We start from the raw sequence: 24952 nt of genomic DNA on the forward strand, positions 1-24952 counted from the left end.
ACCAGGTTATCAACAGGACCACAACAGAAAGCTATATAGGATGGTTTCACATTTTCACATTTTGATCATTTTATACTATTGTGCAGTCTAAACAAGTGTAGTCTTTTTGTTCTTGCTTAATGTAAATCACTCTGGATTAAGAGCGTCTGCTAAATGCCTGAATTGTAAAATTGTAAGTCTACATAATGTTTTACAGTAAAATGAAAATAAATAATTCAAAATATGTTGTGTTACGTATAAATTATAAAACAGAAAGGTTGTGTCTCTCTTTATCTCTGTAAAACAGGGCTGTGGTATCGTACAATTATATATTGTGATGATTTACTTTTTATTATTGAGTTAATTTCAAGTGCCTGAAGAAGGAGGTTTACTGTTCCATTCACTGTTCCGTTTCATGTTAAACCATAATGTCAAACACAAGAATATGAGATGTTGGGATCGGATTGTGGAATTTAGATGAAGCGCATTATGTTTCATACAGCACAAGGAAATTAGGTGGTAATAATAAAGACAAATGGTGTGTCTGCAGTTGTGTGCCTATGTGTGTTCGAGAAGTGTTTGTATAGATTAATAGTTTCTATATTTTTCTTTTAGTTTCTTTTATTGAATACTAAATGCTTGCAATGTTAGTAAAGCGAAAACCAGAGGAGGGCAGCATTTCCCAACATATTTCACAGCGCGTACAAGCAGTGCCAAATATTTGATAGTGCATGTTTGTTTACGTTTTCATGTTTTCTTTTATATACATTGTATGTCGCAATAAATCTCATCAGTAGATCTGTTAGACATATTTAATATTTCATTACATCACTGTGGCCTATTCTATTTAGTGTTGTTTCTTTTTGTTTTGTTATAGATGTTTTCAATTTGAAAAATAGTTTAACATGTTTCTTTTTTAACCCCAGTTGACCTTTTCTCATTGTCTTGCTGGTATAGCGCCTTTTCTAACTTTGGTCAGGTGATGATGGCCAGCTGCATCAGATATTGTTTGCTACAGAGTTCAGGATGATAGCCCTATAAATCATCCCCCCTTGACATGGTGGTGTCAGAGATCTCCAGGCTATTAGCTACCTTCAGTTTGACAAAGAGTCCTGAAGTGAAAAGCCCTTTCAGAGGACACAGAAAAAAACTAGTTTTGTCTCCTCTATTGTGTTTGTATTTCACGTTAGAGTTATGTTCCCATGAGGTAAACTATTGACCAAGTTATATATTCTCATTAAAATATCACTCTGTCCTTTAAATTGAAGAATTTTCAATCAGTCCACAATCTACAGGTCACAGGTCAAAAAAACAAAAATACATCGCATGGATGCACCTGGGACGTATCCTCAGTGATGTATCCCAAGGTCATCGGGTTTCGGGTCTTCCAACATCATACCCCTCACTCAGGTGACCCAGCCGGGGTGATCAAGTCCCGACTTACATCCCAGTAGATACCCTCGATTAGTCCCATTAGGGAAAAACCAGGGCCACACAATCCGTTCCTCCGGAACTACTCTCCCGGGACTGGGTATGCGGTGGATCGCATCAATCTGGCGCGTGGAAGGACTAGGCTCTGTGGGTTGCCTCCGGGCCCCTCCTACGTCTCACCTGGGTCCACTCCTGCTCTCACCAGTTACAGCACCTGTGCGTTGCACCAGACTCCCAGCACCAGGCACTTCATTCAGGGCTGGTGGATTCTCGAGCTGCAATGGTTCTGCAGGCTCCAACTGGCCCATGGTGGTGACGCAGGCTCCGCTTGCGGCTTGAATGGCCCTCCTAAAGGCCTCACCGTGGGTTTGTTGGGCTTCTTCCTCACGGAAGACTGCGGCGCCAGCCCATACTGCTCCCGGGTGCTGTCTACATTCCGGCTGCCACCCGTCTCTCCGGTGGTCACCAGACTATTCCTGGTCGTCACGTAGTCTATAGACAAATTCAGAAACGGGTCTCATGGTCGCAGCTTAAACCCTCTCCAGGCGCACCTCTTCTACTACAGTGAACGGTAGAGTGACTGATGTTAGTCTGCCTCAAACGTTACTCTTTTACCTGCTTTTTACTAACACTAACATTACAAAGATGCCCAGAACATCGAGATGAACCTGTTTAGTTTATGGCTGCTCCAACAGTAGTGGCAACATTCCAAAAAAAAAAAACGGAATGTCAAAATATCCACCGTGCGGGGTCTGAGACCAGAGCCATTGAGTAATGGTTGAGACGAAGCAGTGAAAGGTCCTGAAAGATACATAACGTCAGTCTTAGGCGCGATTCATACTCCTATTTTAGAGCCGAATAAAAGTCGGTTCGGCTCTGTAGAGCCTACAATGTGACGTCATTTGAGGTTCGGGGGGGGCGGGTACTGTCCTAAAGTCGGTTCTTCGGTGCTACTGAAATTGTCTGACGAGCTGAAATCATTTCGGCACTACAGCGCCGAAACAGCTGTAAAATAGGAGTATGAATCGGCCCTTACCCAATACCCAATCTTTCTGTTTTATGAACACAAGGCTGCCGTACTTTATACCTCATACTTTAAATGCTTAGTATGAGGTATAAAGTACAGCAGCCATGTGTTCATAAAACAGAAATATAATTGGGTATTGGGTAAGACTGACGTTATGTATCTTTCAGGACCTTTCACTGATTCGTCTCAACCATTACTCAATGGCTCTGGTCTCAGACCCTGCGGTGGATATTTTGACATTCCGTTTTTTTTTTTTTTAAACAGGTTCATCTTGATGTTCTGGGCATCTTTGTAATGTTAGTGTTAGTAAAAAACTTGAGGCAGACTAACATCAGTCACTCTACCGTTCACTGTAGTAGAAGAGGTGCGCCTGGTGAGGGTTTAAACCCCGCAGCTATGTCGAGTCCGCCTAAAGGAAATACGTAAGCTGCGACCATGAGACCCGTTTCTGAATTTGTCTATTCCTATGAGTCACTATAAATATAATAACTAAAACAACAATACATTGCATGGATGCACCTGGGACGTATCCTCAGTGATGTATCCCAAGGTCATCGGGGTTTCGGGTCTTCCAACATCATACCCCTCACTCAGGTGACCCAGCCGGGGTGATCAAGTCCCGACTTACGTCCCAGTAGCTACCCTCGATCAGTCCCATTAGGGAAAAACCAGAGCCACACAACCCGTTCCTCCGGAACTACTCTACAATCAATCTATTCTACATCCATATCATATTCCATACGATAAACATTTCTAAGAAATGAAGCCGCAAAAGCTGTTCAATGTCACTACTGACCAGGCTACTACTGACCTGATGTAACACTTCACGTATGACTAACCACATGATTTTGAATGACAGAGAAATGCCAATAGATTCTCCTTATGAGACAGTCCCTTTACTAATTGCTTGTTTAATGCTGGCTGTTAAACACCAAATGACGTAGAAAACCAGTGCAGCAGTACCATATTTCCTCAAACTCTTTGTACCAACCCTAGAGCAGGATATCATCAATGATACATGCTTAGGCTCTACGGTGGGTGAACAGCCAATCACACAAAAAAATAGCGTTAGACATATAAAGCATCTTAGCTTGTTCGACAGCCCGCTGATTGCTCTTGGAGAGTAAACATTTGTTAGGGCTCTCTGTACAAGCAGAGATATGCTGTCTGAATTGACAGGGTCTCCAGAATTGCGTCCATGACGACTGGGCCATCACGTCAAAACCATTATGGACAAGACTGGCCGTGATGATAATGTATTGATCACACTGTGATGGATGGGCAAGGAACATATAAAAGAGAGGTTCTTTGCACTGAGGCAGTCCAGATCTGGTCCTCCTAAAATATTGTCACCATGCTCTCTATAGCACTCTACCTTTTAGCAATGATTTGCTCTGCAAGGCCACGTGCTATTCCACTATATCCAGACTCCAACTTGGAAACCCAGACAGGTAGGAGGAAATCATTGTTTTCATCGTCTTCCCTTTTTCATTATATTGATTTCTCATTGTCTGATTTTATTGTCAGTATACCTACCGGTTTAGGTCAAATCTTAGTTATGACTTGTTCCATAGAGACTACATTTCCTTTGTCAGGAACGAGGTACATAGGTGTTGGGATTACACTGTGGTTCACCAGTTCTAGTTTATTGAGTACAATAATTCTATAATATTATTATTAAAAAAATCTACTAATCAAATGATTCCCGAGCGCGGCACGGCTGCAGCTCACCGCTCCTTGGCTGCAGCTCACTGCTCCAAGAGATGGGTCAAATGCGGAGAACAAATTTCACTGCGGTAACGTTTGTGACAAATCATATGACTTTGACTTTGACTATTATTTGTGGCAGTTTTTCCTGTAAGATAAGGGCCTCCAGAGACCATTGGTGCACATGTGTTGATACTAATAGCTGACAGCAATAGTATTACAGCAGCAGTCAAAGGTAATAGTAATAGGCTGATGTTTTCTCTCACCAGACTTCATACAGAAATTAGTGGCAGAGGTGGAGGATGGAGAGAAGTCAGAGTACACAGCACAGGGGGACCGGAGAAAGTGGAATAACGTATATCCTCTTTTGATACAGCATGATGGAGAGAGTGATACGTGGAACAAAGGTAAAGAGAAGGACGGGGGTACATAATGCACAGAAAGATTATTGCCATTTGAATTGTCACGTGTGATATTCAACTTGATGCTTCACCTATTTATTTTAAGGGACTAAAGATTCAGTGCCACAGGATAGATTTCCCAACATGGTAAGTCTGCTAATCATTGACTGAAAACATTTTTTTATACCATCTGAAAAGCGTCAATTAGATCAGGGATGGGCAACTTTGATGATGGAGAGGGCCACTATATTTCCACACTGACTCCAGAGGGCCACATTGCATATTACTGTCGTAGCAAAAATGGCCGATCAGCTATTTTTGCTATATTTTAATTGGAATCCTGAATTATTTTTTTGCAATTATTTTTATTGGAATCCTGAAAACTAAATTTTTTATTTAATTTCAATGCCTTTCAAATGCCTTTAATTATAGTTATGTTAACTTTATGAACTACAGTAAATACAAATATATGTGACGTAAAAAAGACAATAACATTTTATAACACTACTCGATCATTAAGCTACTAATTTAGACTGAAGTAATTAAAGCGGGTCATGATGTCATATTGCATGTTTCAAACTGTAATAGCTGAAATCAGTAATATATCAGTATTCTGAATATTAACTTGAGGGACACCTTATAAGTGAAGGTGGGGGCCACCGGGCCGCCGGTTGCCCATTTATGAAATAGATGACAAATGATTACCTTGTGTGCGTATTTCAGGTTGATGACCTGAAAGAAGTGGTTTTAAAGTTGGCAGCAGCTGACAGGCTCCGCTCTCAGGGTTTTCTTAGGTCAGAGCAGAGCTTGCCCAAAACCAACAAGAGAGGTAAGCAATTTGGGCTGCAGCCAGCCATGTGCCACACCTTGAATTTATACACAAAAGCAGCATCCTATGTCAACATCAAGTCAACAATGTAGGCCCTACAATATTATATCTCAGCATTTATTATTATTATTATTAGTTAAAATAGCTTTGTATTCTGATAGAAATGATAGTATCTGTTAAGTAACAGGGGTCACCTCATCTCTCCAGCTCTTTAGTAAAGACGATACATTTTCAGGCCGGGATACCAATTTGATCCAATGAGGAGAGATAACTTATACAGTATACAGGATAAAGAAGTGAAATATAAAATTGAAGCTGATAAATGGGTGCTCTTTCCTGATTGGATTCTATTCCGCCTGAGACTCCGCCGGTCATCAATTATTCAATTATTCTATTATTGGCTTATAGGAATGCGACAATAAGAGATAGAAAATGTCTTGGATAAACTAGGCCTACTCCTAGGCCTACTCCTTTAACCTTTTAAGAATAAACCTTTTGTTTACCCAAAAGAATATCACTTACAGAACCTTTAATACAGGTTGCTTACAGTTGAATCGGTACTAGGATGTACTGTATGTACACATTCATGAAGATTCTAAGTATTGTCTTATCTAAATTATATGCTGCTGTGTTTCTATGCAGTGTTTATTTTGACATCAAATTTTGATTTAGTTTTAGTCATATGGTCGTTTGAATAAAATTCAGTTTTATAGTCATATTTTAGTCATCTGAAATTGACCTTTAGATTTTAGTCTACTAAATCTACAGTTGACTAAATTGTATTTTGACAGGCCTTGATGGCGTCATAATGGCTGATTTTACATTTGCTTGCATGCTGAAAATAGCCTGTACTTTACATCTGCAATTTTCAGAACCAAAAATAAATTACTCGTCTTTTAGTTCTACTGGAACTCTTCTCCACTAGTCCCTCCCTAACATGTTAGTCTAGTTTTTACTTGTTGACGAAATTGTGAATATATTTAGTCTTAGTTTTAGTCACCATAGCTTACTTTTTATTTAGTTTCCATCTGTGAAAAAAGGTAGTCGACGAACATTTTTCGTCATAGTTTTAGTCTAAACACATTTCCCCAAAGGACAATGCAGTTTAATCTAACATCAGTTGGAAAAAACACACATAGGATATATTGATATGAAGCATTCAGCATTCTTGGCAGAATATATTTTCATTCTTTGTCTTTTGTGTTTCTCACTAATGTTGCCTTTTTCTTTTATCTCCTTAACAGCCTGTTTCTGGAAATACTGTGTGACAAACTAAGAACTATATGAAGGATGAATACAGCAATTTCTGGTTGCGTTAACTGGTTGCAAACACCCTCACTCTCCCCACAATCATCTTTGTGTCTCAAATTTGAATATCCATTGTATGCTGTGTAGATTAAACCTTGTTTTATACATGTAACCCAGAATTAAAGAGGATGAATCGAAAATATATTTTTCAAGTTGTTGAAAATGTTTATTTTTTATTTAATTTGTATTTTGTCTGTGCCTGGAAATAAATGGATATCAATCACACATGTGATCTGATGATACTGGGTTGTTGATATACACTGAGCTATGGCAATACATTCTTTAAGGCAAAAATGGAGACAGAGAGAGAGAGAAAGAGAGAGAGAGAGAGATCATGATTACAAGAGACATTTTATTATGCAATATTGTGAAAAACTATACAGTTGTGTTGTACTGTATTAGTCATACAGGTCAGTTATACATACGATACAGAGATTTATTGTCAGTTTTACATTAAGAAAAAGACCATGAACTGTTGGTTACTGCAGCGGTTTGAATTACACTAGCATAATCATATACTATATTTTAATAAGGGTGTTTTGATCATAAACAACATGTAAAAAATATATATATATTTACACTATAGACAAAAAGATTATAATTGCACACTTTCCCTTTGGCATAAAACATGAATTTTCTTTTTCCAAAGGAAGCCGTTTTAATAAATAGTCTATACTTGTAATCGTCCATGCTCTATTTCACCCCTTCCACTATTAAACGTTGAGGTTTGGGTGTAAAGACAACAGATCTTTAAGGTGTTTTCCTTGGTATTTGGTCTTGTAGATTTCAGCACTATGCTCCGATTGCCATATATAAATGTGCTGGATACTTAAAGGACAACTTTAGTTTTTTTCAACCAAGGTTCATGCGAAACTAAAAGGTGAGGTAATTTTCTTTCATTTGCTGCTTTCTTTCGTTTTAGGGATTTTAGCATTTTTTGACAGGGGGGCGGGGCATTCGAGCATGGGGCTAAATATGTATCTTTTTACACAATTTTATGGTGATTTTCTTTTAAATTATTTACTATAGTCCTACTAGACCCCAATAAATTACATCTGGCCACAAAAAATCACAGGATCTACTGAATGTGTCAAACTGACATATTGAGCCTATACACACAGTATAAGCCTTCCCCCAGTAGGCTACCTTCACATTCAGTAGATCCTGTGATCTTCTGTGGCCAGATGTAATTTCCTGGGGTTTATTAGGACTATAGTAAACCATAAAAAAAGAAATCACCATAAAATTGTGTAAAAAGATACAGATTTAGCCCCATGCTCGAATGCCCCCGCCCCCCTGTCAAAAACAGCTAAAATCCCTAAAACGAAAGAAAGCAGCAAATGAAAAAAAATGGACACTCATCTTTTACTTTCTCTAATAACAACCTAAAACATGAACCTTGGTTGAAAAAAACTAAAGTTGTCCTTTAAGTTGGGGGACAACAAATGCTATATTGTTGTAGTTTATGTCAAGCTGTTTTTATGTTTATCTTTTGTTTTGTTTTTTGTTTTGTTTTTTTGTTTTTATGTTTTGTTTTTGTTGTCTGTTTCAATATTTGGTGAAAATTTGAAATAAAAAAAATGTTGGGGGACACATGAAATTACTGTAATCTCTTGTTACCCACACTGAGGTAAGCCTTCTCAATCTCTATGTTGGCTGGACATGTCTGGTTGAACTCCTCTCTCTCATAGGCATTCTGTAGGTACCGCCACACACCTGTGAACTGGGCTGGAATGTCAAAGTCACAATACTTCTTGGAAGCAATCTGGAAAGTAGGGTAATTATATTATTTCATAGTGCATTAGATCACAAGAAATAGACGTATTATTAGGGTATTGCTTGGCTGGGTACAGATTTATCTGACACATGTGACACACTAACCCTGACAGTAATGAACTCATAATAAAGACACAATGACTATGCCTGAATGGTTTGCTCTGTGCAGTGCATACTCCTCTCCATATCACGGATGTTGCCTTATTTATACACGTCCAATCCATTGAGGATAGTTGAAAATATGTCTTTGCATTTTCCAGCTATATAGAACAGTCTCGTGTCCTTGTTTAACTAAAAGTTATACTATACTGGCATGTGTCCTCATGCCAGATGCAGCAGCTTACTCATCTCACCTTGATGACATGTAGTTTGGGTAGGAGGTTGCAGTCAGCTAAGGTTAGGCGGTTGCCATCAAGAAACTTCCTTTTGGAGACGGTGATGTTTTCTCTGGCATTGTGGTCGATCTCCTCAGGCAGAGGGGTGTTCAAGTAGATATCCAGCCGTTTAAACTCTCGAAGCAGGTTTTTCTCATGGACTGGTAAGTCAGCAACACATTGGAATATAAGTTGATGTGCTTTCTTTTTTAATTCAATGTTGGCATTCATTAAAGGGATGGTATATATATTATGGGAATCTTCTATTTATTATTGTTTTACAATTTCCAGAAACATTCCATTATCTTACATCCAATTGAGTTGATCAGAGGTTATGCATTTAGAGTGCAATTTTGGTTGGTGTATTGTGCCAAACTGAACTTACCAATACTGTTATTTGGACTGTTCTTGATGAAAGCAGAGAACTTGGCAAAAATGTCAGCACCCACATCAAAGGATTCTTTGTTAAGCGGGCTTAGATGAGGATACCTGTGGGTGAGACGGGAAAATGTACCTGGTGATGAACAAATTAAGAACTGAACAAAAAGTACAATTTAATTTGTGTCTAGATACACATTGGAAAATACATATGCACTTTAACTTAGTATGTGCAATATGTCAACATCACATTAGCCTATGTGAAATCTTATATGTCTAAGGTTTCTGGTCATAATAATTTGTGTTAGTAATAACATGCATTTATTGTTATTATTATTATTATTATTTATGGGCATTCAATGTTTTTTATATTATTTATTGGGGTGGTGTTTTAAAATAATCTTGTTCTGGCTGGACATCTCTGATGTAAAATGTGTGAATGACAATAAAAAAAGGAACTTGAATGAATTCACAAGTTTCAGGATAACGGATAAAAGTATTATGCGTGTCTTAAGTACCAGGTCTTATTACTTAACTTAAGACCTGGAGGTGTGATCAATGCCATTTGGCTATTCTGAGTGGCCAAACAGCATTGGCCACGCCTCCAGGTCTTAAGTTAAGTAATAAGACCTGGTACTTAAGACACGCATAATACTGCCCTTTGAAAGTCATCAGTACTACCTGGGAGGTGCAATTGTCGTCTCTAGAAACTCCTCAATCTTAATGAAGTCTGTTTTGAGCGTGCCGTTGTAAAGGAGGAAAGGAGGGTTGGCTCCAGGTGCCAGATCCTTAAGTTCTGCTGGTTTCCTGGAGAACACAGAGTCCAGTGAATAGATGGTGGCGAAAGGGAGGGACATTGGCTATGTATGAATACATAACCATTCAGTTCCACAATTTGTTATCTAGCATGTCAACATCTGTGGCATTGTGGATTAATGATTTTCACATTGCCTGTTGATTCTGTTAATAAAACATTCTAAGGTGGGAGTGGCCGCTGGTTTAAAGAGCTCTGTGCGCTTGTAATCACTGAATTATCAGCATCCTTTCAAAGTTTTCTGTTTTTCTTATTTGCTTGCGGGTAATGGCCATGAGAAATTCACACAATAAAAGAAAGGTGTTTGTTCAATAGCAACACAGAGTTCTTTGTAAAGAGTTTCCAAATGCTTTGAGTTTACAAGCTCTCTCTCCCCCCCCGTTAAACCCAGTGCAGTGAGTAATACTACCATTAACAAATGTGTCGGTTCTTCACAAATTTCAGTAATTCCAGTAATTTCATAATAGGGCACTTTGTGAAACTGCCTTCGAGTTCAACCAGATGCTCAGGATGTTTTCTTAGGGAAGAAGTGTGCTTACTTCCTCATATCAACTGTGGTCACCGTGAACTTCACTCCTTTGAGCCAGAGTACCATGAAGAGCCTTTGGCAGAAGGGGCAGTTCCCCACATTCTCACCATCATGTCCGGCCTACAAAATAGGACAAAAAAGCAACACAAAAGAGAGCCAGGATTAAGATGGCATGGTGACTACTAGTGCCTTTAGATCGTATTTAGCTCATAGTCGTATGAAATGAGGCTATATGTCCCCCAAATGTTTTCTGCTAATTTCCAACAGATATTGTAGGACCTGTCTGGGAGGATATTTAAAAGCCCTTTCCAAGGAAATGAAAAGAAGGCATTGTGTTTGAGAGGAAGCTAGCTAACAGTAACATTCCCTTATCCCTCTGCCAAACTACATCACATGACACATAATAACAACTCCTGTGCCACCTTAACATTGACATGATTGACCTGATATATGCTTTGGATGTCAGATTTAATCATGTACATTCATTGTACATGATTTTTTTTTACAAGACACGTACTGCACTGTTGTAATATTAATGTAACTCTATTCTATCTTTCATCATGTGTTCTGGCTTTTTTGAGGCTTTTTTGAAATAAACAATACACAATTTTGCATGTGAACAATTAAACACATAGGCCTACAACATGCTGTGTATTTGTTTATGTGTTCTCGTCATGAATTACTATTTTTGTGCATGTGTGTGTGGGTGTGCCTGTTTCAGACTGGAGGCCAGGGGCTGTGTGTGTGTTCCGTTCTCCTTCTGCACATGAAGATAACGTGGCCTCCAGTGTCTGTTGTGTCAGAGTTCACAGATAAAAAGCCAGCTCTGACCCTCACTAGGTATACACACACATGGGATTTTACTGCACGACATGCACATACTCAGGTATCAGTGGATGACACCCATGAAAAGCAATGTTATTCCCTGACTGATGGTGCTCACAGAGAAATGCAGAGCTCTGCCCTTTTACATTACTAAGTCTTAATTGACAAGTGAGTCACGAATCTGATGCCAGTGTTTGTCAAGGGCAAGGGCAATTCTTGGTGATAGCGAGGGAGTGAGCAATACACAAATATATTTCAGTTCACAAATATTTCAGTCATATTTACTTTGTTAAGTTGTAAATTACAAAAAAATTGAAATATACTTTTTCCCCCACTGTTTTTTCTGTTACAGTATTGTTCCCCTTCTTCACTGTTTATCGAGATCATGTAAAAAAAACAGATTAATCTAACATGAGTGATAATTGCACTCACCTTTATGAATAGCTCAATGCTCGGATCTTGGTCAGAATTCTGTCGGAGTGCCATGGTGTCCCAAAAAACAAGTCCAAATATCCTGTCACCTCAACTGCTCTCTTGAAGTGGATTTAGTGGATGTGTGCAGTCCAAAACCTCTACACAGCACTGGAATAGTAATGTAATAAGATTGTTATTGAACAACCGTATGTGACTGACTGCTCTGGACCGAAGAGTGACTTTATTGATGCAGGGCTCTCAGGAGATATTAGGACCTTACTGCTGGTGTGTTTTGTCTGGCTTCTCTGAGCCTATAGCGCTCCGAGCAGCACACTTTCACTGAAGCCAGAGGAGAGGGAGGGCCAGAGAATGGGCGGGGTACACTCTTTTATATATATACCCAGTGCCTAAATGTGTGAAGAGAGCTTAAAATAGGTCCTGCCGCAACACATTGTTAGTCAAACAATATTGCCGATATCACCATGTGACTCAAAAGACACATCATCCGTTTTGAGTCACTCCCATTCAAATGATGAATATGGAGTTTTACATGTTGATGCTACAGATTATTCTCCTCGGCAATCTACTTAATATAAAACATCTTTTAAATCCACTTCTGGGATCAAGCTAAATTGTTTAATTTAATACTTTAGATATTTGTCATTCATTTGATCAGACACGCCCCCCTCTTAAACCTATTCAACTTAGTTCAGACCCTGGTCAGTACAGGTGTTAGACTCATTGAAAACACACATTGCTTTTTCTGGTAACTGATTTTATCCTTCTAATGCTCTAAATTACTTTTTGAGTGGTGCAACCACTCCCTTACGGAGTTATGTGTGTGGGTGGGTGGCTGGCTGGCTGGCTGGGTGGGTGCCTGCCTGCCTGCCTGGCTGGCTGGCTGGCTGGCTGGGTATGAGCACGAAAACAGCATGGTTGTTTTTCGCAACCTAACACACACACAAACACACACGCACATATTAACTGTATATATGATGATTTCGGGTGTGCCAGTAGAGTACAGTGACAGTACAGTACAGTACAGTAGAGGGTACAGTAGAGGGACCGGCACACGGTAACTCTGTCATTTCTCAACCATTTCGGACGCGGGGCGGCACGCCGGAACCGCCCCCCCTGGGCGCGTTCCTGGGGGTCTGGAACACCCCCCCCCCCCCCGGGAACCCCCACACGGAGTTGCACCACTCACTTCACATGGGTGTGATTTTTTCTTAAAAAATAAATAAAATAAAAATAAAATAAAGTATCGTTATGTATGTTTATATGATGATGTATGAATTAGCTTGAGGTAAGTTACGTTGGTTTATTTCTAATGTAAGTCCAGGGTTGGTATATCATAATAACTAGAATTTATATAGTGCCTTTCAAAAACCCAATTGCTTTACAAGAACAAAATAAACTATTTGCCAAAAGTGAACTTCTTCAGTGCAGACTTAAAGAGCCCAATGTAGACTTATTACCATTGTGGTCCTACACAAAAACTAACAAGTAACTGTCTAACACGAGTCAGTGACAGTACTTTACAATAAGTAAATCAATCAAAATATGGTTAGCTATAAGTCTGACCAGGTTGTTATGCCCTGTTCATTGAAATCATGTGATAATTTGTGGGTCAGTGGGTGTTTTAGTTGTGACTGATCATGATTGCATCATTGTGTGGGAACCCCCCTGCAGCTGGTCCTTTGGGTATAAAGAGGAAATAGAAATAAAGTTATTCCTCCCTCACTCAGGGACACTTGAGTGAAAGTGAAACTGTTTGAATTGCAAAAGATTTATGGTGTTTTGTCGTCATGGCAACCCATTTCAAATTAATAATTGAGTACCACAGACGAAAAACAGGAAGTCCAAATTTCATTCTGACCCCTCCACGAAAAGGCCTCGTTGTCCTGAACCCTTATCTATCATTTATACATTATGGATAAATAGTGTGGACTTAGACTGTTTTTCGTCTGTGGCATTCATTATTTAAAGCGGCAATCTGGGACTTATTTTAACGAATAAAACTTTATTTTATAAATGATACAGTATGTAGATACAATATGAAACTGTCTGTGGCGAGGTAAAATAAAGGTATGTGAAAATGACATTTATACTGTGTGCTGCATACATGGGTGCTGGCCTCACACAAGTAAGCTGCAGGGAGAAATAGAATTTGTACACGACGGATGGTGCAACACTGCAACTAAGAACTAACACAACTTGGAAGTGGTGTCTCTACTATTTCACTAAGAAATGTAGACCCTGGTAGCCAGGACCCTTACTGGTTGACAACTAGTATTGCCTGGCTATAAAGCTCATATAGGCCTGGCCAAGCAGGTGCTCTGTCACAGAAGAACGGTAGAAGTTTGGTCTACAACCCACGCAGGTAACCAGACTATACACTCAAAAAAGTGATGAGGCTGGCTGTGTTCAGTTTAAGATATGTGTGCATGCACAGTAATTTTTTTTTTAAATGGACCCTAACTCATTTGTAACTCAGACCCATTTGTACATTATAGTCAAATGAATACTGAGGATTTTACTAGTGGGGAGTATAGGGACTTTTGCTCAAGTGAGCGAGGCAGCCAGCTGTGTATTGCAATAATAAGTGGGGCTTTCATTTTCCTTCTGCCTTGGTTTTTAGATAGACTGGGTAATTCCAGTAAATGGTAGGGGGAAGGTCACTGTTATGCCACAGTGTGGACACGGTTCAAGAACACTTCACCTTCCAAACAGGCCAAGATAAGACACTTATATACTCTGAGGACCACATGCAGTGAAGACTTGCTGATGGACAGAAGAGTCTGTTTTGAATTATCAGCCCAAGTGGATGATGGGAATGTTTTCCATCACAGAAATTGATTTCCTAAAACATGTAACAAATCCTGGAAATTAAATGACTAACACTGGTCGAGCCCATATAGGAAACCCAGCTCAGACAGTCCTGTTACAAAAGCACCCTCCTCTTCTACCACAGTGTACATGTCTGCAAAGACAGGGAGGTTAACTTGTGCAATTATCAAATACCTCCTCCCTCTGCCCCCTTCACTCTACTCTACTACTACTCCCTGAGTCCCCTCCAGCTCCTGCAGGCCAGTCATACCAGGGAGTTCTGAGGAAGTATTAGTCATTATATGTACAATGCTTTTAGGAGGTGGATGGAATTACTTGTGGGAGTGTCATGCTGTTACGCACAATGTGTCTTGCCTTTTCTTTTATCGGGTTAATGTGTACACTGTACAGATTACAGAACATTCTGATCTGGACTTGTGTTTACCATATATCAACCTACAGTACATAGGAGACATCTTGGAGTTGTTTGATGCAATTTGTATATATTCTAAGTTTATCAGATAGGTATGAAGATATCTTGTATGGCATTTTCATATCATCATTGATAACATCCGCACCCTACACAGAAAGGTCTGTTTATAGCTTCCATGTAATGCACTCACTCACTGCTGGTGAGTGCAGGCTCCAGTGTTTGGTTGTTATGACAACCGGGATTGAGAAAGACAGCCCACTAGAAATGAATTAATGATCAAATCATAGCATTTTGTGTTTTGTTTCATTGGCTACATTGTAAGGATGTTTTGAAAGTGAAAATGTCTCTGTGTTCCTGGAAAAGACAAAAAGCAATGGAAAAGTGTGACTTATGTCTGACCTATGTCTTCTCTCTTTCCTTTCCACAGAGGAAAAGGAAAGCCCTATCTCGTGGAGATAAATTGTCATATCTCCACGGGACACACAGCAACTGGAAGTCACTCCCTGAAAAAAAAGGTACCTTATCTCCATGAACAGGGTCCTTGGTTTTGACCATTTAAGCCCATAAGAATAATGGCAGTGTCTTGATTTTGCCAATACATACAGAGAGGGCCAAGATTTCTTCCCACAAGACAAAGTAAAATAACTCCTCACAGTTATGTGCACAGGAGTTGATCAACTAATACAGCATAAAGGTACACAAATGTCTGTATGAGCTCTGCTCAATTAAGGCAGTCAGCTGCTTTTATGCTCACTGGGGGGCTGTTCTTTGGCGAACACAATGGCATCATTGACCCTACAAGACACTCGCACGCAATGGGTCAGTAACGCAAGTCATTGCGATTAAACTCTGTGGCGTTATGCGAGATATGTGCGATGATGGTTCCATGGAGTTTCAACAGGTGCTGCTGTTTTCTGTCTCTTCTCTTCTTGGCTCTAAACACGCACACTACACTGTCTGCTCCTGACTTCACCGGTGAGTGCATTTTGACATTCAGAATTTCTTAGAAGTATGGGTCAAAGTCAGGAGGTTGATCTGTGCAACTTTTAGTAGTAGTTGTTGTTGTGTTTATGTTTATTGAAGGATCCCCATTAGAGACACATGACTGAGCCTCTAGTCTTCCTGGGGTCCTGAATAAAACAAATACAATACAAATGTACAACTAAAAATACAATTTAAAATAAAAAACAGAACAAAATAAAAACAAATACAAAGAACAAATTCACATTATAAATCAAAAGAACAAATTCGCAAATCACAGTTCACAGGTATGTACTTGGCAAATTGGCAAGGTATATCTTGATATTCTTTTTGAAAGTAATTTTGTTATGAATTGTAGATAAGATGTTTTTGGGCAGTGCATTCCAGAGAGTTATTGACCCATATAGTAAATGGTGCAAAGGAAGCTCCTGAAAGACATCAAACATCCCCTCGTTTATCTTCTGCATATCCGGTGCTACTAACAGCTGCAATGGTTCATGCTGAGACACCAGAACCAGGGGTTAGGAGACTGTCCTCCTCTCTGTGCTTTAAATCATCCAGATCAGGATCAGAAAGGGCCAGGGACGGATTAACCCCCATGAGGGCCCCTGGGCCGGTAAGATTTGAAGGGCCCCCATAGCGCGCGTGCGCGTGACATTTTCGTGTTTTGCTGTGTTTTTATCTTTATTTAACCTAAATTTAACAAAATCAACAGCCAATGAAGGGCCCCAGGAGCCCTTTTCAGGGCGTCAAACCTAGTACCTTACGGTCTAATTTCCCCGAAGGGCCCCTGAGAGCCAAGGGCCCCTGGGCCACGGCCCCACTGGCCCAATGGCTAATTTGTCCCTGGAAAGGGCTATCTCAACATATTGAAGTCTTTCCAGAGGTACTTTCAAAGCAATAAACAAAACACTTGAGATTCATGCATATCTAGGTAGAAATACTATAAATCTTTTGGCGAATGTCTGAATTGTTGACACACTTTTTATGATAATGCTGATTTGTTCCCACAGGACAGAGAAAGTCTCTGCGAGTGTGACAATGCTAGCCTTTATCAATGATACCTCTATTGCCAACAATGCAGCCTAGATGTAGCCTATACTTGACCCTGATAAAGATCTGTATCTGTGTGCATGTCTTAGAGAGTCCTAATAATAGTTCATTGTGAGCGAGTGCCTGGTACTCTGTTGCACCCCGAAGTTACCACTGAGGCACACAGCCAGGAAGACGTGTCGTGTGTAGCCCGCAAACACATGTAGGGTACAACGACAGGACGTGCAATGGGAGGGGAGGCTTAGATGACCATTCACTGTCTATATTTACTTGGCCCAATGCATTTGTATCCATGACTCATGAGGTCAAATGTTGTCTTGGAGAACTGCGCCCAGTGTTTGGGACACTGCCCACTTGTCAACCAGAACAGGGAGGGGACAAAATTAAATAAGCATCTAATAAGTCCCTAAAGTGTGCCTTAAGACTTAAGAGTCAGTCAATCATTCCCTGTTTGTCAGGTGAAGGTTTAATTGTAATTTGTAAGTTAACACATTCAAACATAAGATCACACTTTTAGTTATGGCTTATGTCATGGTGCACTTCTGCTTTTATAGATATGATTCAAATATGACGTCACGATGTGATGAATAGCCTACAGTATATTCTAATCTTGAGATACATGGCACATTAAACCACTCCCCTTCAGATTAGATAAAGTGTTTGTTTGATTAGCGCACATATTATCCACTTATCTTCTGGATTACATGCACTGGCTTTGCATCAGGGAGGACATAATTACAATGCTGCATCTGTTAGTCATTTCCATTCTCTTTCAGTTTTTCTTTTCATCATGTATAACACACTGAGGTCCACAAACTTCTGAAATCCTTATATTATATTTTATTGACAAATGGGATTTCGTATGCATGGTGAGTTTTACAGCAAGTGCCAATGTTGTTGTTTTTTTCGTTTTTTTTCCACTAGACAACACAAATACACATACATTATTCATAAGCGTGTGTTGCGAAAGGTATTGGTAAGTATACACAACAAAACAAAAAACGACAAACAGGAAACAGGAAAGAAAGAAGTAATAATAAAACAAAATAAAAATACAGAAAAAAAACAGTGTGGAGTTCGGTTACCATACAGTGTGGTCTGGCCTGCCGGGCGACCACCCCCCAGTGCCCCCGTTGAACAGGGGGGCACTGGGGGGTGGTCTTCTGAAATCCTACTATTACCAAAAACATATCACACCGACGACAGGTGCATACTATTACATTTGCATCAACTTGTCTTATCTTCCAGTATACCTCCACACAATTCTGAAGAACCACACCACCCATGCCTGTGATGGGGGCACACTCCTCATCAAGTGTCCCTCAAGGACATCTATAGCCGTCCTGTCAGCGTTCTATGGACGACGTGTGCCAGGTCAACATTTATGCCCCTCTGCTAATAACACAACCACACCTGAGGAGGACAACACTGAGTGTACGTCTTCCATTGCTATGGAGGTAACCATCTCATGATCTGATGTCTGCATCTCATGAAAATGAAGCACATGAAGCACAATACCTCACTATTACGGCTGCAACTATTGATTATTTTCCTAATGATTATTCTATTTGTACTTTTTTTTAAATTAATCAATTAGTATATCAGCTTGTAGATGTTTATCAATCCATGAGGTAAAATGTTGAAAATGTCTATTATTTTTATTTTTTTATAATCGAACTGTTGAACCCTCACTGTCAAGCTGTTTCCAAAAAGTACAAAGGTAGGCCTACACTGTTTCCATTGTAGTCCTATGTAAAATCATCAGTGTTCACTTAACTTTGATGATACACATTTCTATACAGAACTGTAAGGGTCAATTTGGTTACTAATTATGAATTAACTGTATCTTTGGGGGTCCCCGGATACACCACTCTATAGTCAAAGAACATGTTTGGTATTACCTATGGTATTACCTCAGTGTTTCCTTGATCATGTAAAAACAAACCCTCCCCTTTTGGCGTACTTAGCCTAATACCGCAAGTATAAAACAAGTAACACTGAGTGGACGTGGTAAATCGAAACTGTGTGACTGACTGACAGTGGTTATAAATGTTTTCTTGTCGTTGCAGAAAGTAGTGTCAGAATGTCAGGACCGGCGCTCCTGTTATATCCCTGTCATTAGTCAAGTGTTTGGACAAGACCCCTGCCCACTCACCAGCAAATATCTTGTGGTTTCCTACAAATGCCGTCCAGGTATCCATTATGGTTAACTTAAAATCATATAACCAGAGCAAATGCTCTTGGAGTTTAGCTGTTTATAATGACTTAGGCCTACACTACATCAATTATTTGATATGCTCACAATATATTTTGGATTATTTAGTTTGTCAAAAATATATATATACTAGTGACATTTCTTTTCAGAGCACCATCGTACAAGGTTGGTGTGTGAAAATGAGCGCCTGAGGCTGGCATGCAAGAATGACACTGTCTTGGCCATCTACTCTGCCACCTTTGGACACCTACTGCATGGAAGTCCCAACTGCCCTCAGGAAACTGCCCCACATGTTGACATGGGTCTGAAACTAGTCTAATACATGGAACTTAAGTGCCATCTAGTGGTCAAAGTACCAATTTAAGTAAATTTGATTGAGAATGGCTGTGCTTTGTTTATCTGTTAATTACATGAGGGTAAAACATGAATGATCCATAATTGTTTCACTGGAGATCAAATATATTTAACAAGTCTAAATCTAACAGCTAATAGCTAATCAGTGCGTTTGTATAAGATTAATAACAACTTCGAATCACACTACATCTTCCTCAGAGTGTCTGTCCCCATCAGCCCTGCGGAAGGTGTCGCGAAGGTGCCATGGCAGAGCTAACTGCTCAGTGTTGGCAGACACTCAGACCTTCGGGGACCCCTGCTTCCCTGGCACCAGGAAACACCTGCGAGTGTCCTTCACTTGTGGTGAGTGACACGGCACAGGGAGGATGTTACTGTTTGTGAGCAGTGGTGGACAGAAAGGAAGTACATTTACATGAGTGTATCTGTACTTTACTTTACTTGAGTATTTGTTTTTTTGGATACGCATGTTTCATGACTTTAATTCCACTACATTTCAAACACAAATATTGTACTTTTGACTCCACCACATTGCTATAGTAAATATACTAGGCCACATGATTTATAGCCACTTAGGCCCTATTTAAAATATGGTGAAGAGACGTTCAAGCTCAACATAACGATTCGCAGCGTGATGTTGTGACTGAGAGCTTGTAGATCTGCTTCTATCCACTATTACCAATATATATATTTTAAATCTCTGGAAAATCTGTGAATTTACAGCAATGCATTGATATTTAGAAGAAAATGTACTATGTAATTTTTACGTCTTAAGTATTTTTTGGAATCAATACTGCAGTATCACTCACAAATTTGGCAGTGCAACTTTCACTTTGTTTGTGAGGTAGCATGGTGAGTTGCATCAGGTCTTATGTGAAAAAATGTACATTGTTTTCTTCAGTGCCTCGATACCTTCTCGAGGATGTGGGTCGTGGATCCACGGATCCCTTCCTGATCTCTGACTACACGCATGGTAAGAATAAGACAGAGTATCCTCTATTTAGCTGCGTGTAGACATTCACCGGCTTCTGAGCCCAGCCCCCTCTCACCTGCAGGCGGATGGTACACTGGCCCCAACTCCAGGCCTCAAAACGTGCTCTTAACCAACTCTCTGGAGGTCTTAGAAAAGATTCTGGGTACGTATGTGTACACATAACTACGCACTGACTCCCGCAGATGTCAAACAAATGCGGCTCCACCCTATTCAACAGAAGACATTGGTCTTACATGTCTTATGAGAGATACTGTAGGTCTCTCAAGCCTATGATCAAAATAACATAAAGGCCGGAATGATTACCTGCTAAACTGTGAATGTACTTGTTTACAATGAGTTTGACCTGTGACCTTTCCATATACATATTTCCCTTTACAGGTCTCCCTGAGAGAGTGGCTCTGTACTTTGTCTCTGGTATCTGTGGTGGTCTGGTATTCTTGCTCTGTCTGTTTGGCCTGCGCTCCACAATAGTGAGGGACGTGAAGGGCTTGGCCTCTGACCTGAAGGACGAGTTCAGCGCGTCTCGCAGGGGACGCCGGGAGCTCATGGAGGATCTCTACGACGACGACGTCTCAGACACCTCCTCCTTCCGTCGCCTGACTCAATCCTACCGCATAGCGGACAGCCTCAGTCCATCCGTGACCACTGTGGAGATGGTGGAGCGTGAGTGGGAAGAGCCAAAGAACCTGCCCCACGGAGACATGTGGCCGCATCGAAACGCCAGCCCTTACGCCATTCAAAAGATTAAGGCCTTCAGTACCTGAGGGGTTAAATACACCTGTGTTGAAATTCTATATTAGGCTTAATCCTTTGAGATGCAGAATCTCGTTTTCGAGGGGGTCCTAAACACAGCAGTACTGTAAACATACAATACGAAACAAAATATCAACCAGGCCAGTTATACTCTAAGGAAGCACAAAAATAATCATTTGTTCAGAGTCGAAATCATTGTCATTTTTGATGTCAGTGTTTAGTCAGTGATTTAAACACCTACCTTAGTAATGGAAATTCTGTGTTTAAGTCTGACTCAGGACCTGTTGTGTGCATGCATGTGTCATCATCCCCCTCTCTGCTAAGTCTTTTCAGTATTTGTACATACACTATCAACAAAAAGACCATAAAAATAATATTGAAAAACCTATTTTTGACATATTACAGTACATTCAATGGTGTCTAGTCTATTTGCATAATACATTACTACCAGGTTCCCCTAAAACAGTCAAGTGTAAAAAGTCACATGGAAGCCTTAACTCCTGCCAGTAGATGGCACTATAACATTACTAATAAGTAATACCGTAGGTTCAGTGGTTTTAGGTCTCAGTTGATTTCAGGTATTAAGACAATTAAGTAAAGTCTACTTGAGGATTGGATGGATCATGTAGGAGGAGGAGAATCTCACATTTGTACAAAACTCTGTGTAATTCGTCATAATTAAATAAAGATAACTAACTACAGAAGGCAGCAGCCTATATGACTTGTGTGTCAGTGTCACTCACTTCATTGATCTTTATAGTCGACTCGGAGGATATTGAAATTGATTGATTGATTGATTGATTTATTAACAGTTTGCAGAATTACAGTACATTTCAACTACAACTCAATACAAAAACTGTTAACTGTGAGTGGACGACACCATAAAGCATTACATTTGTTTACAATAGGGCCCACCATTTTCAATTAATCAAAGAAGGATATTATGAGAGCGGTCTTCAAGCGGTCTTCAAGTTCAGACAGTAACGGCTAGCCTACGACAGTGAATGTAGGGACAAAGGAAAAAAGAAAAGAAAGGCGTGAGCTGTGGCAGAGACAGAGTCAGAGATGTATAGCCTACCCATTCGGACTGGACTGCCCACATGCAGCCCTCCACCAGACCACCACAACAGTTACAGAACATGGCAGCCTAGAGTTCGTTCGTCGTTCGACGGTGTCGCGCATCAAAAGTAGGCCTAGCCGAATCCGACCAACCAGTAGGCCTACAGGAGATCTGGGCACCTACAGGAGATCTGGGCAATTATTGGGCAAAAATATTTTGTCCAAAATGTTAAAAAAAAATAATGTTTAAATGTTATAATCATATAGCCTAGTTCATACTTTATTTTACTTAAAGACATTTTCCATATGCCTATAGCCTATAGGGCCTATGCTATATATATTTTGGCAAATATAAGGCAAACTGAAGAGGGTTCTATGGTGCTGCTGTGCTGACCATAGAACCACCAAGGTCCAAAAGCCAAAATCATTTATATTTGACTCTGTCTCTATATGTCTATTTTATCATAATTGAGATTCCCAACAAAGTGTTATAACTGACATTCTTTGCCAAATGGGTATCTTAGTTTCAAAGTGTTATAAAATAAATAGACGTAGCCTACAGGCTGCTCTCTGGGTAGTTTAGTATTTAATCTATTTAATCTATCCAGATCCCTTTATGCATGTAGACAATTATTAACATGTTAACGTTGTTATTAACTTCAGTGAGGCTGTGACAGCTGTCACCTACAATACAGACAACAAGGACAGGAAGATGACGTCACGAACAATCCAAGACATGTAGCCTTAAAGCACTTTCGCATGACGGACGGGCGGTGACATCACTGTTAAGACCTTGGTATTTCTACTGTGACCCGGAAGGAAGGCCGGCCTGGGGTCTGTTGTTGCTGGGGTGGAGATTTAACTTTCTCCCTGGATGGTAAAGGAAAGCACAGTGAAAAACGCTAAATGACAAAACTACTATTTATGTCATACTGATTATGATGGAGTCGTCGTTGAGCTTTGGAATAAGTGACGAAACATGTTTGGCAATATCCTTTTTTTGAGCACTACTCCCTTATAGTTGTGTGGGTGTCACGTTCTGGTGTTTAGTTTTTTTGATGTGCTTTTCCTTGTCGTTCGCTAACGTTAGCTTTTAGCTTCGCGTACGGTTACTAAGGTAGGTAGTAACGCTATTGACGTCATTCAGCCATGGGCAACTTAAATGTTGTTATTTAAATACGTAATTAAATTCAAATAGGCTATTGGTTGTATTGGAGACTTGTTAATTGTTGGATAATGTTGCAGTTGCACCGTGATATAGTATAGCTCTACTAACATACTAACATGTCATGATTGTCTGTAGTGATTGCCAACCTTTTTAATTTAAGGACCATTACTTTGATATGCATTACTAGGCCACGGATCCTCATTTGATACGATCATTGTATCTCTAGGAACCCAATCTACGCTGTCAAATCCTCCGAGTTATTATGTAACACACACAGAGAGATAAATATGGAACGGAATTTACCCTTAGCTTAGGGGTACATTTTGGTTTTTACTGTAAGTGTCAAACATTTAGCTGGGAACCCTGTGGAGACCTTTCAAAGACCAGTGCGGGTCCCCAGACCCCACATTGAGAACCACTGTAATATTTTGTAGGCTTGTGGTTGTGACTTGCCAAGTTGCCCCAGTGCTGTTTCTATAACATCATAGATCTATCTATGGAAGGGGCGGCAGTGGCTCAGGGCTAGAGTGGCTGGTAGCCGCAATTTGCAACTCTAGATTTTTTTATAATGGGATGAATCTAGAGTTGCAATACCCTCCATTGACTCCCCATTCATCCAATTTGCATCTTCTGCGTTCTGCTTGTATTAAACGACGTTAAACTCACCAACATTGCAGCTGTAGGCCAAGCTTTTGTTTCATAAACATCCATGTTATCAGCTACTTTCTGTCAAGAAATTCCATGCTGTGATATTCTTTCTAAGTGTTGGAGTTTGGAAGTACTTGTTTTTATTAACGGGTCGTGCTGCTGTCGCCTCCATTATGTGAGAATTTGAAACGGGTGGTACGCAGGGCCGTCCAGTTACTTCGACAAGCGCTTCCAAACTCCAACACTTAGAAAAATTATAACCTGCACAGAATTTCTTGACAGAAAGTAGCTCATAACATGTCTACGGTGGATTTTTATGAAACAAACGCTTTGCAGTTTGAAAGAGGATAATTAAAGCTTCCCCTACAGCTGCAATTTTGGTGAGTTTAACGTTGTTTAATACAAGCAGATCGCAGTTGCAAATTGGATGAATGGGGAGTCAGTCAATGGAGGGTATTGCAATTATAGATTCATCCCATTATAAAATTGCGGCTAGAGTGGCTGGTATCTAGCTGGATGGGATCCGTGAGGTTCCCAGTTCGATCCTGTGCTCCCCCAGAGTTAGTGTCGAAGTGTCCTTGAGCAAAGACACTGAACCCCTAATTGCTCCTGAGTCCTGATGTGCAGGTTGGTGCCTTGGTTTCCTCCGCCATTGGTGTGTGACTGGATGAAGCGC

General features: G+C 40.1%; 3 protein-coding genes and 1 long non-coding RNA gene across 7 annotated transcripts in view; 3 read left to right on the plus strand and 1 right to left on the minus strand.

The window, feature by feature from the left end:
• The first annotated feature begins 6746 nt into the window (after positions 1-6746).
• Positions 6747-8266, plus strand: LOC306930562. The gene is made up of 2 exons (XR_013790899.1): positions 6747-7461; positions 8114-8266. It is a non-coding gene; the product is annotated as an uncharacterized lncRNA (long non-coding RNA).
• clic2 (chloride intracellular channel 2) lies at positions 8135-12082 on the minus strand. Its single transcript, XM_079511575.1, has 6 exons — positions 11811-12082; positions 10564-10673; positions 9892-10017; positions 9218-9321; positions 8812-8993; positions 8135-8447 (listed from the first exon to the last, which is right to left on the minus strand). The coding sequence occupies exons 1-6, from the start codon at positions 11862-11864 to the stop codon at positions 8283-8285; spliced, it is 741 nt and encodes a 246-aa protein (XP_079367701.1). The 5' UTR covers positions 11865-12082; the 3' UTR covers positions 8135-8282.
• A 3803-nt stretch (positions 12083-15885) lies between these two features.
• On the plus strand, positions 15886-22045 carry LOC306923427 (protein eva-1 homolog C). Of its 2 annotated transcripts, XM_079501518.1 has the most exons (8): positions 15886-16029; positions 18337-18545; positions 19158-19281; positions 19453-19605; positions 19856-19999; positions 20556-20627; positions 20710-20790; positions 21027-22045. In XM_079501518.1, the coding sequence occupies exons 1-8, from the start codon at positions 15930-15932 to the stop codon at positions 21410-21412; spliced, it is 1269 nt and encodes a 422-aa protein (XP_079357644.1). In that variant the 5' UTR covers positions 15886-15929; the 3' UTR covers positions 21413-22045. The 2 variants fall into 2 exon arrangements, with proteins under 2 accessions (XP_079357644.1, XP_079357645.1); XM_079501519.1 differs by lacking the exon at positions 20710-20790.
• A 1220-nt stretch (positions 22046-23265) lies between these two features.
• The window catches only part of ocrl (OCRL inositol polyphosphate-5-phosphatase), a 36991-nt gene continuing 35304 nt past the window's right edge, over positions 23266-24952 (plus strand). For all 3 annotated transcript variants that reach the window (XM_079508230.1, XM_079508229.1, XM_079508231.1), the window contains exon 1: positions 23266-23449. In XM_079508230.1, coding sequence (XP_079364356.1) covers positions 23399-23449 — 51 coding nt within the window. In that variant the 5' untranslated portion in view covers positions 23266-23398. The remainder of the gene's footprint in view (positions 23450-24952) is intronic.

Source organism: Electrona antarctica (genome assembly GCF_951216825.1).
Source record: "Electrona antarctica genome assembly, chromosome: 1".
Classification (NCBI taxonomy): Eukaryota; Metazoa; Chordata; class Actinopteri; order Myctophiformes; family Myctophidae; genus Electrona; species Electrona antarctica.